Genomic DNA, 18,997 nt, shown 5'->3' on the forward strand with positions numbered 1-18,997 from the left:
AATGTTTAACTATCAGAAATCAGGGGAAAAACTTATTATATGGCATTTTCCAATTTCTATGGCATAAATACTCCCTCCATAGCTAATTTCCAGCTGCTATCATGATGCCAACCACTTGTAAAATTCCTGAAAATACGAATAATTGGCTGTCATGAGCTGATACAGACCAGCTCTAGCACACCACTGGTTTCTAAGTTACATTATTCCCACTCTGAACACATTTTTCTCTCAATTTTCTGGTCCCGTGAACATCTTAGAGGGATAAGCCACCATTCTCAGGGCTGGGGATGCCCCACCAATCTACCCCTCTGAGAGTGAGACTAGGATAACAGACTTCCATCATGACACATAGGCCACCTGGCACCCTTACCTTCCCTGTCTGCTCCCTTCTCTTTGCCTCTTACTGTCTCTATCCTTGCAGGTGCCTGTCTTGTGTCAACAGCGCCTTCCGCTGCCATTGGTGCAAATACCGAAACCTCTGCACTCATGACCCCACCACCTGCTCCTTCCAGGAGGGCCGGATCAACATTTCAGAGGTAAGCAGAGCTCAGCCTGGCACAATAGCAGCCCCAGTGAATCTGAGTGGTCCTCCTCTTTCAGATGGTCCGTCCAACAGCTTGGCCATCTCCTTGCCCTGGTCCATGTTGGTCTTCTTCCCAGAAATGTTAGAAAGCCCTGGTATTATAAAGCTAAAAAAAGTGGCAGCAAATACCCCAGAGAAAGAGAAGTGTGCCATATTTGCTAGACTCCTAAGATTGTGTGCATTCAAAAGCTTGAGGGCACCTGAGGGTTGAGACTGAAAGTTTAGAGGAAATATATCCCACCGAACAGGCCCCATGGTCTAGAAGAGTGTAGTGAATGGCGTTTGTTCTTTGAGTCTAAGCCCTTTGCTTGGCTGCAGACATAGTCTAGTTCAATAGAACATTCACTCTCAACCACTCTTTCATGCCAACCTCCCTTCCTAGTCTAAAATTCAGTGATTCTTTGACTCTGGTGTATGACTGTGTGGGTGGCCTTACAGAAGAGAGAGGCAGTCAACTGGTGAAAAGAACCAGGCCTTGCTAAAAGTCCCATTTTATTATACAGTCGAAGTGCCATCCCTAAGGCCAGACCCACCTTTGTCATCAACACATTGCAATATCAGATTTCTTCTTTTTCCAGTGAATAACCCCACCCAATGATATTTCCTTGAGGTTGACTTTCTTACAAATTCATAGCAGGCCTTAGGACAACGAAGCCTGCTGGGTCAGTGTCTAATGTTTTTCACGCCCCAGAGTGACCAGTAGATGAGTTTGAACAACTATAGAGACCTTATGTATTCCCACAAATGCACATATGTATAAATATACATTCCCCTCTCGTTCCACCTTTTAGAAAATCCGCAAATGTAAATAAGTGACAGTGTAGCATTTGCAAATACTGCTATGGCCTTTATATGTCTCCCTCTTGCACTAGGCTACAGGATCCTTAAAGGCAAGGATTACATATTATCTTTAAATCCTCAGTGCCTTTTTCAGTGAAAGTCTGTAGCATGCATGCATGAAAGCATAGAGGAACCAATGACCACTTTACCCAAATGCCATTGATAGGAAGTGTTCCTTGGAGCTACTTGTCTAAGATTTCACGAAATAGAGTCTTTTCTGTCTCCTAATCTGGGTAGAAGTACTGGTTGCTTCCATGCATACACACGAGAAAGTAGGCCTTGATATACATGTCAGCATGATGTACAATTTAAATACCTTACAATTTTATTTGTCAATTATACCTCAGTAAAGCTACATTTTTTAAAATTTTTTTAATAGTTTTTTAAAAATTTATTTATTTATTATTTATTTATTTTTGGCTGTGTTGGGTCTTCGTTTCTGCGCGAGGGCTTTCTCTAGTTACGGCAAGCGGGGGCCACTCAATCGCGGTGCACGGGCCTCTCACTATCGCGGCCTCTCTTGTTGCAGAGCACAGGCTCCAGATGCGTAGGCTCAGTAGTTGTGGCTCACGGGCCTAGTTGCTCCGCGGCATGTGGGATCTTCCCAGACCAGGGCTCGAACCCGTGTCTGCTGCATTGGCAGGCAGATTCTCAACCACTGAGCCACCAGGGAAGCCCTAAATTTTTAATTTAAGAAGAAAGTAGGCCTTGAAAGGTTTCCCAGACACACACACACACACACACACACACACACACACGTGACCATGAATTCTTTTGAGCTTCTGAAACAATATGTGTTATATTCAGCCAGAAAAAATGGAGTCTGCCTGTCTTGAAAGAGAGACACACAGATGGTGCCCACAGGTGGTATTTAAGGCAGACCCAGCCACAGGTGCCTCAGCAGGATGGAACCAGTTACCTAGTGCCCTGAAAACCTTTCAAAGAAGGCTTTTCCTCTGGCCAGTCTGTATGCTTTGATGTAGCTGACCAGAAAGCACCACCCTGGTCTTAGTGGACACCGGAAATTAATCCCAGCCCTGGGATTCTGCAAGAGGATGAGACTACTTTCAGGCCAATCTTCTCACCCACAGGAAAGGACCCATGAGCCGAGGGTATGGGGGGAGAGGGCGTGAGCCCAGCTTGGGTGTCAATAGAAGAACGGCCTAGGGAGGCAAGGAGGCCAGGGCAGGGCTGTGCAGAGACGAAGGGTGGGCAGTGAAAGGTCATGGTAAACAGTCTCAGAAACTGACCTTCACGCTGGCCACTTCTAACCTCCGAAGTTTGTTAATAAGATAAATCGAGGAGGACCGCAGAATGCAGAGAGAGAGGGTGACGCGCAGGTCCAGACAAAAAGGAGCAGCTGCTTCATTTTCATCTGGCTGCCGGGCTCCCCTCAGGCAAAGAGAAACCCAAAGCCAAGCTTGACAGGACCCAACGGGCAGCTGGAGTGAGGGCAGGAGAGGCGTCAGACAGAGCGAGACCAGTAACTCTGCCCCGTGTGGAGGCCGAAGGGCTGAGGCCCAGAGGCTAATTGAAATCATGCCACCTCCCTCTCGCCCTTTAGAAGTCACTGGAACACAGCTCCTTCTCAGCCACGGGTGACTCAAGAATTCCAGAGAACTGGGCCTGGGAGAAGCTGTTGCCATCCCAAGTCAGGATTAAATTAATACCGAAAGAGCCCTGGGGGGAAAGCCAGAGGCTTCCCATCTCCTTTTTCATTTCCTCTCCTTAATGTCTGTTCCTTGAGGTGGGAGACATGCCCTTGTCTCCGTCACCTCCCCCTCGCCCTGCTGACAGGCACTAGCCAGCAGGGCCCCAGAGACTGGGTGTGGGTGAGGGTGCCCTGGTGCTCCTGACTTTACTCAGGAAAGGAAATAGGACGCAGGTTCCGAGGAGGTTGCCAGGGCCACAGCCACTCCCATGTCCTTTCTCAGCAAACAGCTCCCAGACCCTGCTCTGTCCTGTCCAAAGCTCTGCTTTGGGGGGAGCCCCGTTCCTAAAAATGTGGGGAACAGCAAAGGTGCACGAGGCCAGCTCGAGTGAGGTTCCCCTTACTCAGTTAAGAGTCCTGCCTATGTCCTCAGGTTCTTCTGGGGACTGGAAATCCCTTAGGTGCCTCTTTGGGGTTCCTAGAATATCTCTTTTACACTTCCAGTAAGGGCCCCCCAACTTTGAATCAAAATTCTACATCTGTCTTCTTCCTAGAAACAATGTATAACTGATTAGCTCCATTGATGTGTATAGTAACATTAATGTATCACACATTTGCATTTCTCTCACATGTGACAGGAGGGCGGGGGATGGGGGGACCAGTGGCATAGCATCACTTGGGAACTTGTTAGAAATTCAAATTCTTGGGCTTCATCCCAGATTAGGCTGAAGATTGAAAACCACTGACATATGGCATCTCAGTTGATTCTCACAACAGACCTGCAGTTTCATATAATTCATATTTGACAGATGTAGTAACCAAGATGCTAAAAATTTGGGGTTTTGCCCAAGGCTACAGAGAACTCAGGCATCCAAAAAGGCAGAGTACAGGATGCTTTCTCCAGAAAATCAGAACTGGTCCGCTTGTCTATTTCCACGGTCGCAGCCACACTTGCGGACCTAACCTCAACCTAGTCCTGCACCGTTGGTCATGAGGGACCCTCACAAATCCATCCCCACAGATGGAGAAATTGCCCATGGAAGACAGGTCAGTAGTGCTACTTCCAGATACAAAGGCAACCAGGACATGAGATGAATCTGCCTACTTCTTTCCAGAGGGCTGATGGACCAATCCCACACTTAGTCCCGATAACCAAGAACCACTGTGCTAGAGTGAATGCAATTCAAAATAAAAATATTAGTAGTTAACATTTATTGAGTTCTTATTATATATACAATATTATACATGTACATTTTTATCTCATTTAATTTTAACTACTCTATGAAGTGGATTCTATTATAGATGAATAAGTTGATAAGTTTAAACAATTTTCCTATGATCCTCACATAAATGCAGAAGTCATGATTCAGTGTTCCCAAGCTGGTTCTAAGGTTGTTGAAGTCCTCCGATCCTGTGTTCACGTACACATGCGAGAAATATGCAGTAATGATGTTAACATGGTTAACCCGGTTTATCACCACTTACAACAGACCTTCACGTCCCTCTTGCCTGCAGTCTAGGGTTGTCGGTATCACAGGCCCCATTTTACAGATGAGGAAGCTGAATTTCAATTGAACCGTCCCTTGAGCTCTTTTAAGGTAACGAGCCAAACATTTCCCCCACTCAGAGCACAGCAGATCTCTGATGGGGTCCCAGAAATCTGGGCCTCCCTGGACCGGATCAAGCTGTGACATGGTGTTTGCAAGTGGGTGTGCGCAGGAGTATGTATGGCTTTCAGCTTTAAAAACTCATCTCACTCCATGGCTAAACCAGGCCTAGTGAGATGTAGATACATATATCTTCTTTACGCCCTGTCCCGGAGGAAAGATAGAACCAAATAAATCCGATTAGCTTCCCAGGATTCTGGCTGCTCTCTCTCTTTGAAGTCCAGAGGGTGAAGATAATGTCATTTCCACATGGGAGAAGTCATTTCTGAGGGCTGAAGGGTCCCCAGCGCTGAAAGCTGGAGAAGCACAGCTAAACAGGGTGGATCATGCGGCCCAAAGGTTCGTACATAGGGCTGCTGTACCAGGGTCCTGCCCTCCCTCTGGTCGTGTCTCCTCCTCCCCAGCTCACCCCTCCCCTGGGATGTTCCCCAACAGGACGTCTGCTCATCTTGATAGAAACTCAGGTTGCTGCTATGGAGGGATATCCTGCTGCCAGTTAGCCTAGAGGCAGAAGACGGAGTAAGATGACCTACAGAGGTCATTCAGGAGACTGGGGGGATCTGCAGGAGCAATGGGTGTTTTAACAATGCTCACAACAGTCTTCACATTCTGCAGAAAAAGCCTGCCATGATTATTTGCTCCCTTCTTCTTAGGACAGGAACTGTGTGCATGCACGTGTGTGTACTCACAGAAGCAAACAGGTTGGAAGTGGCCTCATTGTATCTAATGAAACCCATCACCTTCCTAAAGCCCCAGAGGTATTGAAGTTCCAACAACTTGGCAATGTTCAGGCTGCCGGCTCTCCTGCACCTGCCTTCAGCCCTCACCACTGCCATTTCCACCTAAGACGCGCTGCTCCCTCAAGATATTCACCAGAACCATCTCATAACCCAAAGAGTCTGTATATCCCTGTATTTCCTAGGAAGAAGAGAGTGTACCTGGGCACCAGCCATGTCTTCCCTTTGCCCTAGAGAAGGGAAGGAAGGATGCTATTCCATCTGACCTGAGAGAAACAGACAAAAAACAAGCGAAGCCTAAGACATTCTTTTCTCTTGGGGCAATCTTGGAACCCTGTTTAGGCGTTTGGAAAGCCCCTAATCATCATCCTTCAATTTAGTCCCAAAAAGTCTGAAAGTCTGACCACGGGAATTTTTTCGAAAATTTAGAACCTCTTTAAAAAACTCATAAAAGTACTCATAAAGTCTCCTTATGATTCTCCAACTTCCAGACAGCCCAGCCCAAAAGATGAGGGTGTGTGTGGGGTGTGTACTTGTGTGTTCGTGTATATACACATGCATACATACATTTTTTGTCATAGCTAAAAGGCTTCTACAATCTTGTTTACTAACCTAAGACACTGTACTCCCAAAAGTACATCTTTAAGACTCCGCTCATGAAATTTGAATTTGTTCTCTGAGCTCATTAGAGATGAAAAAACAACTGGTCATCCTTTACAATATATCAACTAGTTCTGATTCTGAATATCTATTCTCTCCCTCTCTCTCTTACAGGTATACACACACACATGCACACACACACACACACACACACACACATCCTCATTATACCTCAGCCTTATTTCTAGTCTAAATTTAAAATCTAATTTATTAGACTCAATGGGAGTTTTTTAGCCACTAACAGGAAATAGTATCTCCTTTTCAATGGGATGCCTGGGTTTCCCTAAAGTGGTGTTCATTTTTTTTTCTTGGCTATAAATATATGAAAGACTGTCAAGAGTGCCCGTGGGGAATGAAAGTAAAAGTGCAGTAAAGAACAAGTTTATGAGTTGGCAGCTTGAGTGACTGACTTCTAAACAGGGACCCATCTGTTCTGGGGTTGCCTTATGCTCCTGTCTCCTGTGGAAAACTTGCCTGCTTGATATACTCCCATGCAGTCACTGAGGGATGGCACCGGGACCCCTGAGGTTCCACCTGACCCTCCTAGATAGGTTTCTGTGGGAATAGGTTTCTGTGGGAAATTTCTGCTGGACCCAGCTTTTCATAAATCCTCAGGATTCCTTAATAGATATAGATGTACCAATTGAGTAATCCTGTGACTCCAGAAACAATGACCATCTCCAACCCCAGCCTCAGGCATCAAACTCCTGCTCAAGTCTCTAGATGTCCAGAAGGCAGGACTTTACCTCATCTCTAAAAAATCTAGGAAGTTGGAGCCAAATAGAAAGTTTGAGATCGTTTTGTCTGTTGCTTTATTTTCTTATTTACCATTTACCCTCCCACAAGCAATGACCAAGTGTCCACTACATGTCAGGAACTTGGATAAAGCCTGGGGATACGGAGGCAAATAAGATGCAGCCTAATCCTCAAGGCTCACAGACCAATAAGGAAGACAAGTTAATGAGAAACTGCAATTCTGAGGGCTAAATGCGATCGGGGAGAGTATCTGTAACCCATCCTGAGGGCCAGTGCAGGGAAAGGGTCAAGGATGGCTTTACAAAGGAGCTGCAGGGTTGAGTTTGAAGGCTAATTAAGAGGTAATCAGCTAAAGAGGGCTGAGTCAGGGGCCAGGAGGAAGATTAGGGGGGTGGAAGGGGAATGTTTCTGGTGGAGAGAAAAGCATCTTCAAAGGATCAGAGGTTGATAAGTGAGGGAGGTGGTCCCTCAGGACTAACCTTAAATTCCTCCGTGGTATGGCTGGACCATGATGCCCAAGAATCACAGGGTAAGAAGGAGGCAGGGGCCAAATCATGAAGGGCTTGCTCCTGAGGCCACTGCCTAAGCCCACACTGAGCGAGAAGCCCACGGCTAAGGCAGTCCATTGTTTCACATTCCTGTGGCACCAAAGGCTTCTTACCAGGGATGCCTCTGGCATTAGGAGAGGGACCATTTATTGTTCCAGACTGTCCCACACCTTGAGGAAGTTCAGCATCCTGCCCCACACTCGGCACTAAGTGCCAGTAGCGCCCTCTGCAGGGTAGCAACATACCAACCCCTCCCCCCACCTTCCCAAAGGCTCCCTCTGAGAACCACCACCACCACCCAGAGGGGAAGGGGACAGGGAAAGAGGTGCCTTCAAGACGTTGCCCAGTTGATCCCCGGAGACAGGAAATGATTGCACATGGAGGAGGCTGTGTGTTCTCATCGCCAGAGGCCACTGGGCAACGTCTTCCTGGAGAGGGAGAAAATGGGCAGGGGCTGGAACTGTGAGGAGGTGGTCATTTGACCTCTGGTGGAGAAGCAGCCTCTAGAAGGAGAACCAAGGACCATCACTCTCCTTCTCACTTCCTCCCTCTCTCAGGGTCCTTCCCACAACCCCTCCACACCAAGACTTTATTTTTTCTGTTTTCTTTTACAAAGCAATATGGTCTTCATGCAAGGCTTGGTAATGAAGTGAGATAAAAAGCCAGAGCAAGTGTTGAGAGCATTGCTGAGAGGGCTTGATCCACCTCCTGGAAAGGCCACTCAATTGGCGCTGGGAAGCTGAGGCTGCCGATAACAGATCACCTTGGGCACGGACAGTGCAAGAGGGGTGGGGAGCAGGAGCTGGGAGACAGATGAAACCCAGAGGTGGGGGGTCCAGCCTGGGGACAGGGACGCGTGGAGCATCTTTTATCCCGTGTCTCAGGAGATAAAATCCACAACCTGCCACGCCGGGGCTTGAAAATTAATTCCTAAATTGTAACACGCACACCAGATACAGGACAACTTGTGGGATGGGGATGACGATATCAAGGCCCGGGAGCTAAGAGATAGATTTCACATTCCCTGCTGACTCCATGTGCCCCTTAAATGAGGTACATCCTTGTGGGCAGCCTGCCTGGATGCAAGAGGGTATGGCCTGGCATGGAAGGCCTGTCCACCTCCCGGGCTTGGGGAGTAGGGAGGTATGAGCCAGGACAGACCAGACGGAGGCTCTCTGCTTGCTCCCCAGGACTGTCCCCAGCTGGTGCCCACGGAGGAGATCCTGATACCCGTCGGGGAAGTAAAACCAATCACCCTCAAGGCTCGAAACCTGCCCCAGCCTCAGTCCGGCCAGCGAGGCTATGAGTGCGTCCTCAACATACAGGGGGCCGTCCACCGGGTCCCCGCCCTGCGCTTCAACAGCTCCAGCGTCCAGTGCCAGAACAGCTCGGTAAGAGCACCAGGGCAGGGCTTTGTCTCACACCTGAGCCAGGGCCTCAGCCTGGCCTGCCCCGGCTTCCAGAACCCTCCGGGTCCACAGGCTGACCCACGTCTCCAGGGACAGAGGAGTGTGCAGGCCCCAGGGTCCCTCAACAGAGCAAAGCAGGTTGATGGTGACGGAGGTGGTGGAGGGCTGTGAGGACCCTCCTGGCATAAGCTGAGAGCTTTGTGCCCTTTCTGAGTTGAAAGAGTACTTCTTGGCCTTTGGTGAAACTTCAGCCAATGCCAATCAACTTGACCCCAAACCCTGTCCGCATTCAGGGAGTGGATCCACTGGAGGGCAGGGCACCACGCGGGAGGAGAGCTGCAGAGAGATCAGCGGAAGTGGAAGTAGAGTGGCACGAGGGGAGGGGGGAAGGGAGGAAGAGGAGGAAGCCGTGAACTCCAAGAGCAGCAAGGGTTAAACCAATCCCGAATGCCAGACAGAAAGCACGAGGTGTTTAATTATACTACTAGCCCAGAGAGGATCTTTTCATCTGCCAACAACTCCCTGTCTCCCACCAGCTCTGGGGGGTCAGCTGGGAGATGGGGGGGATGTGACAAAGGTGACAGAGGTGCTGAGGGAAGGTAATTCGCCCGGGAGAGATAAAGAGAATCTGGGCCTCTTATCAGGGAGCTGTCAGACTCCCGGGTCACGGGCACTTGATGGAATTTGTAATCGGTAGAAGGCCGCCAAGCACCCGGGGAAGGTGGGAGATGAGAAGGCAATGGAGCACAACAAAGGGAGGAAGGTGGCAGGAATGGGCGGAGGGACAGGCCCTGGGAGCTAAGTGGCCGGGCTGGGCAGTCCCCACAGAGGGGATTCCCACAGAGGCGCAGGGGCTGGGCCACCAGAGGGGCTGTTTCAGATGTGTCTGAGGGCTTGAGCGTCCTCGGTGGGATCAGCATGGGAGAAAGGCCACTCCCAGCCACAGCTTGGGGGCCTTAAATGGCAGAGCTGATCAGATCTGTGCCCAGAAAGCTCTGGGCACTTTCCCTAGTGAACTGTTGACCAAAGTAAAGCTCACGTACAGAAAGAAAGGGCCACCACAGGGCTTGGCCAACCAACCGAGGCACCGCTGTGTGTTACACACGTGCTGTGCTCAGGGCTCTGTGGGATTTACAGAGCGGCATGTGGACTTTCTAAAGAGACTAGACTTTCATGTGAAAAGATGCAAAGCAGCTCCCGGGAAGTGCCTGGTTAAAGACAGAAACACCAGGGGACGGAGAGGATGGGGAGGGCTGGGAGGGATGGCAGAGAAGACACCTGGGGAAGGTGAGTCTGAGCTAGACTAGGAGAGTAAAGGTGGTGAAGGGTGGAGGCTGTCGGGAGAGGGAGGAATTCTTAGGAGACGTGAACTGAACACATGCAGAGACGGGCTTGGGCGGGTGTGCTTGGAGACAGGTGCTTCAAAGATTCTGGAGGAGACGTCGAAGAGAAGGTTGGAGAACTAAGCTTGGATGGGATGATAGGGGGTATTGAATGCCAGCTAAGGGGTTTGAGCTGGATCTGTTGGCATTAGTGACTAGCAGTCGGGGGAAGACACCACAGGGATAATGTGAACGGTGCATGGGGTTCCTGTTTCTCCCTCTGCTCCTCTCTCAGCCCAGAGGGAACCAGAGTCCCTGGTTTCCTTCCTGGTCCCCTGAGGTAGCAGCAGCATCCCCGCCCCCCCGTGATGGAAAGCCTCATGTCCCTCTGCCCCTCTCCCCACAGTACCAGTACGACGGGATGGACATCAGCAACCTGGCCGTGGACTTTGCCGTGGTGTGGAATGGCAATTTCATCATCGACAACCCTCAGGACCTGAAAGGTAAGCAGCTACTTCCAGGTAGAGTTTTGATCTTTCCGTGACCCTGGGAAAGACTGGGGTGGAAGGATCAGAGCCAGCCAGCTGCTGTGCCATGAATAATATACTCCCTCTGTCAGCGTAATTCTTCAGAGGATCCTAAAGCAACATTTGGCGCCATCAAAGGAGTCCTGTTGGGAACCCTGTTTTATTACAACCAGAGCATCCGCCGGGTGGCTGCCAGTTCATCACGTTTTCCTTTGGCTCCCGGAGACTTTGAAGTGTGAACCTGACCAGGAGAGCAGCAGGCAGGAATGTCCTGCCAGTTTCCCTGGAAATGGAGATATTATTTCCAATCGGGTTCTGGCTCCCCTGTCCTTGGCCCCAGTCACTGCACAAAGAAGGTTTGTAAGGCGGCTCCCCTGGTCCTGAGGTGGACGGGAGGGACCAGCTTGCTGACTTGAGGGCACAGCTGTTGCAAGGAAGCTCAGGAAGGAGCTGGGCTGATGCAGGAGGGGGTGTTCCATGAGGCCACCTCATTCATGTCCTGCACACCCATGTGGAGGTCCTCCTGGGTGCAGGTAGGCTGCCCCCAGTACAGCATTCCTCCCAGATCTCAAGAATGACAAAAGGGACTCCAGTTTGATGAGCACTCTGGCTAGTCACTCACTAAGTGGTTTATCTGAGATTATTTTCCTAATCATCCCAACAACTCTGAGGGGTATGTACCAGTATTATCCTCATTTTATTGATGAGGAAACTGAGACCCAAAGAAGTTAAGAGATGGACCAAGACTGTTCACTTTGGCAACATATACACTAAAATTGGAACTATGCAGAGATCAGCATGACCCCTGCACAAAGATGCTGCAAACTCACAAAGCATTCCATGTTTTTAAGACAAAGACTGTGTAGTATAACTTATATGTGGAACCTGAAAAAAAAAATGTCCAACTCACAGAAACAGAGTAGAAAAGTGGTTGCCAGGGGTTTGAGGGGGTTGGAGAAATAAGGAGAGGTTGGTAACAGGGTACAAACTTCAAGCTATAAGATGAATAAGGTCTGAGGATCTAATGTATAACATGGTGGCTATAGTTGGTAATACTGTATTGCATAATTGAAATTTGCTAAGAGAGTAGAACTTAAATGTTCTTAACACATATATATACATATACACACACACACATATATAGATATAGATATGGGGGTGATGGATGTGTTAATTAACTAGAAGGGAGGAATCTTTTCACTCTTTGTATGTATGTCAAATCATCACAGTATACACTTCAAATATTGTACACTTTTTTTGTCAGTTACATCTCAATGAAGTTGAAAAAAGAAAAAAAATGGACCAAGAGTCAAATAGTAAGAGTCAGGATTTGAACCAAAACAGTCTAATTCTGGAGCCACATGCTTAGCCACATCACTGCCCTTCCTCCCAGTGGCTCCGGCTGTTGTGGGATGTGAAACCTCCTCCCCTAGGACCCTATCACCGCCCCCCACCATGAGCCACACTTCACCACATTTCAAGTAGCTATGGTTGTCACAAGCCTGTCCTTCAGCCCGAGGGTCACCCCATGGGCACAGAAAGAGGGACTGAGGCCACAGGAGGAGACCTGAAAGTGCTTCAGCATCTCTTCCAGATGCTACGGTCCCTGTCCCGGATGCTGCCATGAAAATCGGTGCTACTTAGGCTGGGAGATTTTTTTCTGTTTCCCCTCATACCCAGGTCCGATTTTCTCAGTGCTAAGAGATAGGCATTTCCCCGGCTGAGGATCTGGGCTTAGTTCCCAGAGGTTTTGCCTTTGCACCTGGAGCTTAGAGAAAAAACAGCCACATCCAAGCTATCGCATCGGAACCCTCCCTTGTGGCGCCTGACAACTTTTAAGCAGCTCCTTGAATGCGCAGGCCATGGCGATCTCACATTCACCTCCCACCCAGAGCCCAGCTGTTCCTGGAGGTTATGCACTGTGTTGGGTGGAGGAGGCCACAGTGCTTAAGGACTCGGATTCTAGAATCCAACAAACTGGGATTCGAATCCTGGCTCTTTCACCAATAGCTATGTGAACTCAGACTAATTACTGCTCCTCTCAATGTCCCAAGTTCATTATCTGGGAAATGGGGGAAAGGAGGCCCGCCTCTCAGGGTCATCATGAGGGTAAAATAAGAAATTAGATGTGGACCATGTGCATATTAATAAATGCAGAATGCGGATTTGTTCATTTTAAGATTCCCATTTCCTGCCCTCTACCGTAAGAAGCCATAGGCATGAGGGTGTCTCAGTAGAGCCCCTGCAGCTGAGACTGAGGAATGCTTGGCAGAGCAGAGGAGTAGAATGGGGATGCATGGAAGAAAAAAAAATACCTCTACCCTGGGGCATGTACCTGACCTCCAGAAGCATGCCACCCAGGCCTGAGAGCTTATGTCTGCTTGACCAGAAGCGTTGAAAAATGACTTCCTAAGTATTCTGCTTCTGAAGAGTTCTACTTGGGACTCTGAATTCAAAACTCCAGCAGACAACTACCAAGCCTTGGGCTCACAAAACGGTTCTGCCGACTGGCCTGTCTAGGGCTTCTAAGTGGGTAAGAGACAAAAGCAAAAGCATTTGCAGACTCCAAAAGTGACCTGTTAAGTAGCCAGTTTGCCCTCCCTGGGGATATCTGCTCCATATTCAGGGCCATGAACAAGATGGCGTCAGCCATCTTTCCTTATCAGCTCTGCCTCCACTCTGCCAGGCATGTGGCCTTTCTCGAAGCCCCAGCTGACGCCTCTCCCAGACCCACCCAGTCCGCTGTGTGCCTCTCTCCTCTCAGGACCTGCCTGCTAGCAGCACAGCGAGTTGGATCTGCAGAATCCCAGCTTGGGGCACTAACCTTAGTAAACTGCAAGAGTCATTACATCTCTCTTTGAGCTTCTTTTTTGCCTGAAATGCGGAAATCAGTCCTTACCTCTTTCAGCGAGGGCCATATGTGACAGAGAAGCAGCAGCGTAAGAATGTAGTTTGAGTTCAAAGAAAAGATAATAAGCATGTACAGAACATCAGCTATGTTACAGGCACTGTGCTAAGCACTGAATATACAACATCTCATTCAAACCTCACAAAAAACAATGATTATCACCATGTTATAGAGTAGGTACTGAACGTTCAAAGAAGTTAACTTCTTTGTCACATTGCTAGGAAGTGGTGAAGCCACAATTAAAGCCCTGATCCAATTTAATCTAGAACCAGAACTCTTAAATAATATTTTCTTGTAGTGCCTTTAAACGACTGCTAAGAGGCTCAATTTATTATTAATTCCCCATCAATTATTCTTGCAAGGATAATGATGATCATTGGTGTTATCCATGGATGGGGGCGGTTTCTATCACGCCTGCAAGAAGGGGGTAGATCGTGGGGCGTCCTCTCCAACCCCATCTGTGACTGCCTCCCCTCTCTCTGCAGTCCACCTCTACAAGTGTGCAGCCCAGCGAGAGAGCTGTGGCCTCTGCCTCAAGGCCGACCAGAAGTTCGAGTGTGGCTGGTGCAGCGGTGAGCGCAGGTGCACCCTCCAGCAGCACTGTAGCAGCCCCTCCAGCCCCTGGCTTGACTGGTCCAGCCACAATGTTAAGTGCTCCAACCCCCAAATCACCGAGGTGAGTCCCCCAGTTTCCCAGAGTGGGAAGGGATGGATGGCCGGGAGCTGACCCCAGGGCAGTGGGAGTTGAGCCTTTATGGAAGAATTCTTGGCATAGAGTGAGTTTAATGTAAGGGTGTGTAAACCCTCTCACGGGTGTCTCGATGGCCTGTGTCCAGGCGTAAATGCCAAGCGTATGGAAGTGTGTCCTCACGCCCGTGCACGAATGTGCGTGCATGTCTGTGTGCACCGAGGAGGCAGAGCCAGCCCAGCCTCCCTGCCAGGCTGGCTGAGCCAGGTGGGGACGAGACATCGGCTGCATGGCGGGTGAACGTTTCAGAAAACAGGTTTAGCTTTTCTCAGCAGAAATGCGCTTTCAGGAGCTGCAGTTAGCTCAGAGTTGCAAAGCTGAAAACGGAGGAAGAAAGTGAAGACAGACACTGCATTAGCCACCGTGCCATTTCCCCGGGTTTACTCTCTGTCCCAATTTGTTTGTGCATTTTAATGGAAAGAAATAGGTAATTAGTTATCCTGGAAAAAACTGATGTTTCCTGAATAGTCAATTGCAAAGGAAGATGAATAGGTAATGTGAATGAACATGCAGCTGCTTGGGGTTTGAATGGCCGGGGAGAGGAATAGTTGTATTTAACTTCGGTTGCAATATGTGCTCATCACTCTTTGCTGCTCCCTATTCACCGACTGTCGCTTGTGCTTTGAAACTAATTGCATGTTCCTTATGGTGACTAGGAATATCGGCCAGAGCAAGTACCAGTGTGATTTGCACGTTTAAGAAAGTAGGAGAGGGGAATTCCCTGGTGGTCCAGTGGTTAAGACTCGGGCTTTCACTGCTGTGGACTGGGTTCCATCCCTGGTCAGGGAACTAAGACCCCACAAGCTGTGCAGTTTGGCCAAAAAATTAAAAAAAAAAAAAAAAAAGCAGAAGGGCCTGCTCCTTTTCTACCTCTTCCCTGAGCAGATGCACTGTCCCTTTCCCTGCCTCATTTTCCTTACTGGCCAAAGAAAGCCAAGTCTGGCTCTCATCCATGTCGCAGAGTATTGGGAAGCTTCTGGAGCATCCGTATGATCATTTTCAAGCTTCAGATCAGTTAAAAAATAAAAAAGCCTCAAGATCAAACAAGTGTTGTTAACCTACAGATGAGTTATTTGAAGAGGGAGCAAATATTTGTTTGGTGTGCTTGGCACTGTCTCATTTAATCCTTACAACCACCATGAGAAGTAAATATTCTCACCTCCATTTTACAGATAAAGAGAACAAGACTCCGAAAAATGGAGTTGTCCAAGTTCACACAGCTATTAAGTGGCAGGGCCAGTGTTTCAACTCAGATATATTTAATTATAAAAACATTTTAAGAGTCTCTGTGATTTGCCCAAGTAATATAAAACAAGAAGTGAGCTTCCCCTTCCTTTACATCCAGCCTTCCTAGCGGATATGGACCAGACAGATGCCATCCATCCAAATGGCGGTGTATCCCAGGAATAGCGCAGTGCTATAGAAGAGCATCTCCCGCCATCCAGGTCCTCATTCATTCTGGTAGGAAGATGTTATGAGGGTGCAGACACTGCCCCCTCAAAGACTGAGCTTCTTCAATCCCATTTTTCTTTTGGCCCTGGCCAGTGGTGGTGCCTACCGACTGTCCTGTGTCTTTATCTCACCGGGAAAGTGTTTTCTGGGACTGCTGGAGGTGCCCCAACCTCTGCCCTCAGACAGCTAGCTCCCTGAGCAGCTCAGGGCTCCATGCCTTCTCCCTGATTCTAGTGATTTCCAGCAACGGCTGCCTTGAGAACTTGCTCTGTTCTGTAATTCTTCTTGCTGCTGCAGTTGTACATCTCTCTGCCTCTGCACCTGTGGTACAGGGGAGCTTAGGCAGGGACTTGCTTCCATCAGCCCCTTTCACTTCCAACAACCAGCTGCTGCCCCAACCCTGTCTCCTCTCTGACTGGCAGGGGCCCCAGCCCAGCCAGAAGGCAGGCTTCTCCCTGAGAAACCTCTGCCTCTGCCACCCCTGCTCGCTGACCGAGGAGTGACAGGCTGCTCTGTTCCCAGAGGACACCCAGGCTACATGATGCTAATTAACCCCCTGAGGTAATTAGGCTGTAATTGATTTTCCCAGTGAACATAGCAGCAGGAGTTGGAGGCCCTGAGCAGTTGGGTCTCCTCTTGGTGTTTTTCAAGTAGAGGGTGTGGAGAAAGAAAGAGCCATCTTGGGAGAGAGACAGACCCACACCGTGTCTCCAGACACTCGGGGGACAGCATTCTGGGCAGCACATGTGAGCTGGAGGAGACAGGGCTGGAATGTTTTATTCACTTTCATCCTGCACCTCCCACCCCCAATCTATCCTCCTCTCCTTATAAAAGTCATTTTTCACTTTTTTAACTTTTCATGTTTGAAATAATTTCAGACTTACAAAAAGGTACAAAAATAGTACAAAGAACTTTCATATACCCTTCACCCAGATTCTCCAAAATTAACATGTTACATAACCACAGCACAATTATCAAAATCAGGAAATTAACAGTGATAGAATAAAGCCATCTAATATACATGTCTTATTCACATTTGCCAGTCATCCCGCTGATGTCCTTTTTCTGGTCCAGGCTCCAATCCAGGATCACATGTGGCATTCCATTGTCATGGCTCCTCAGTGCTATAATCCTCAATCTTTGTCTTTCATGACCTTGATACTGTGGAAGAGCACGGGACCATTACTTTGTAGAATGTCCCTCAGCTGGGATTTGTCTGATGTTTCCTCATGATTAAATTCAGGTTATATAGTTTTGTCAAGGAACACTAAAAAAAACTGTAGGGTGCATGTGCAAAGGGCACAGGAGCCAACTTGATTTGGCCCTAGTGGCCAAATCTGGGGCAATGTAAGCAAGAAAATAAATTATAATGCTAATGTACTATACTCAAGAGAATAATATAAGAATCTTTGGTCCTTATTGATATAATAAATTAATAATTAATGTGGGAGAGAGGAAGCTCCTCTTTATACTAGAATTCCAACTCATAAGTGTAGAAGGACTTAGGGAAATAGAAAATCACCATTTGGCAAAATTCACAGTAATAATTGTTTCCGGCAAGAATGGCCAATGAATGCTAAAATTAGCAAGTGAAAGTATGATGAGAAATAGGATATTTACATAGCCTCAAGCTATCTCCCCACAAGATATGTATTAATTACAACAAGAAAAATAGTTCAGTGTACTTTCGTATACCCTTTACAGTGAAGAAACCTGGTAAACAGTGGTTAAAGGGTTAAGGTTCCTTAACCAAGTGATCAAAGTTAACCACCAGTTATGGGAAGAATCAACCTCAGGCACCTCTCTGTAGGATGCGCTGAGAAGAACACAACCTCATTTCTATGGCATTTGTTACCAAAAATGTATAATTTGTTAAAAGTAACTTTTAAGAAGGATCAACTCATTTTCTTTACCTCAGCTTTCTTGGCTAATTCCTTGATGTTGGCATAGATCTTATTTTTCTGGAATGGTGCTGTCCTGCCTGGGGGCAGGGAATTCTATGAGCTCTGTGCCCTTTTATACATACCTCCCTCTTGTCTCTGGCCCTTCCTTATCTTCAAAATGTGTAGCCCCCTCAGTTCATGCCCACGTGCAAACAGAAGCCATTGACTACAAAGATCTTGCCTGAGGGAGAAGAGAAGGATTCTCTGATGGCCCATGACAGCTACTGGGGGCAGCAGAATGTCCAGTGCTGGAAACCAGTAGGGACTGGAATGGTGCTGTCCTGCCCGGGGGCAGGGAAATCAATGAGATGACCTCAAAGGAATTCTACTTTAGGAAAAGGAATGAGCTCAAGCTCAGCTGGATTAACAGCTGTGTTCTTCCTTAACCCCTCCTAACCCAACTGTCTCCATGGCAACCAAGTCCTCCCCTGGAGACCCATCTCTTATGGCAGCTCCATGTAGGACAAGTCTTACAGCCGATTGAATTTCGCAGTTTTCAACAACTCCAGGTTAGGACCCCATCAGGACTCACCGTCTGCTCCTTCTCAGCCAGCCCTTGGTGTGATAATGACGCTGTCCCCTGTGGGAGGCATCCCAGGCTGCTCCCATTCCAGCTGTCATTCCGGGTGTCTGTGCACTTGTCACCTGTTCAACCCCCAGTACAGGAGACGATGTGCAGAGGTTTGGAAAGCCTGTGAGACGCCAGGCAGCCATGTTTCTGTTCTTCCCAGCGTGTGCTTCAGGACGTGCTGCGACATCAAAGTGGGGGATGTTAGGAGCCATCCCCTAGAGAGAAAGGAAAACCCAGAGAAAACATTTCCCAAGAAACTGTGAGTGGGCAGCATCCAACAGAAAGGGGAAAGAGATTGAACATGTTCTTGGGAAAAGAAATTTAGAAAGGACCAAGGGGCTTTGGAACTCACGTGAAAGAAAGTCTCCACTCAAAGTGAGTGTATTGGTCTGCTAGGGTTGCAGTTACAAAGCACCACTGGGGGGCTTAAACAACAGAAATTTACTTTCTCACAGTTCTGGGGGCCAGAAGTCTGACATCCAAGTATCAGAGGGTTGGTTCATTCTGAGGGCTGTGAGGAGAATCTGTTCCATGCCTTTCTCTTGGCTTCTGGTGGTTTGGGGCAATCTTTGGTGTTCCTTGGCTTGTGGAAGCAACTCCCCAGTCTAAGCCTTTGTGTCCACATGGTATTCTCCCTGTGTGCATGTCTGTTTCCAATTTTTTTTTATAATTTAT

General features: G+C 48.2%; 1 protein-coding gene and 1 non-coding gene across 5 annotated transcripts in view; both read left to right on the plus strand.

The window, feature by feature from the left end:
* PLXNA2 (plexin A2) overlaps nt 1-18,997 on the plus strand; it is a 227,872-nt gene that overhangs the window by 150,576 nt on the left and 58,299 nt on the right. For all 4 annotated transcript variants that reach the window (XM_068541516.1, XM_068541514.1, XM_068541513.1 and 1 more), the window contains exons 9-12: nt 422-536; nt 8,633-8,833; nt 10,580-10,676; nt 14,094-14,284. In XM_068541516.1, the coding sequence (XP_068397617.1) occupies nt 422-536; nt 8,633-8,833; nt 10,580-10,676; nt 14,094-14,284 (604 nt within the window). The remainder of the gene's footprint in view (nt 1-421; nt 537-8,632; nt 8,834-10,579; nt 10,677-14,093; nt 14,285-18,997) is intronic.
* On the plus strand, nt 11,447-11,548 carry LOC137763147 (U6 spliceosomal RNA). Its single transcript, XR_011073711.1, has one exon. It is a non-coding gene; the product is annotated as a U6 spliceosomal RNA (small nuclear RNA).

This window comes from Eschrichtius robustus, chromosome 3, assembly GCF_028021215.1.
Source record: "Eschrichtius robustus isolate mEscRob2 chromosome 3, mEscRob2.pri, whole genome shotgun sequence".
Classification (NCBI taxonomy): domain Eukaryota; kingdom Metazoa; phylum Chordata; class Mammalia; order Artiodactyla; family Eschrichtiidae; genus Eschrichtius; species Eschrichtius robustus.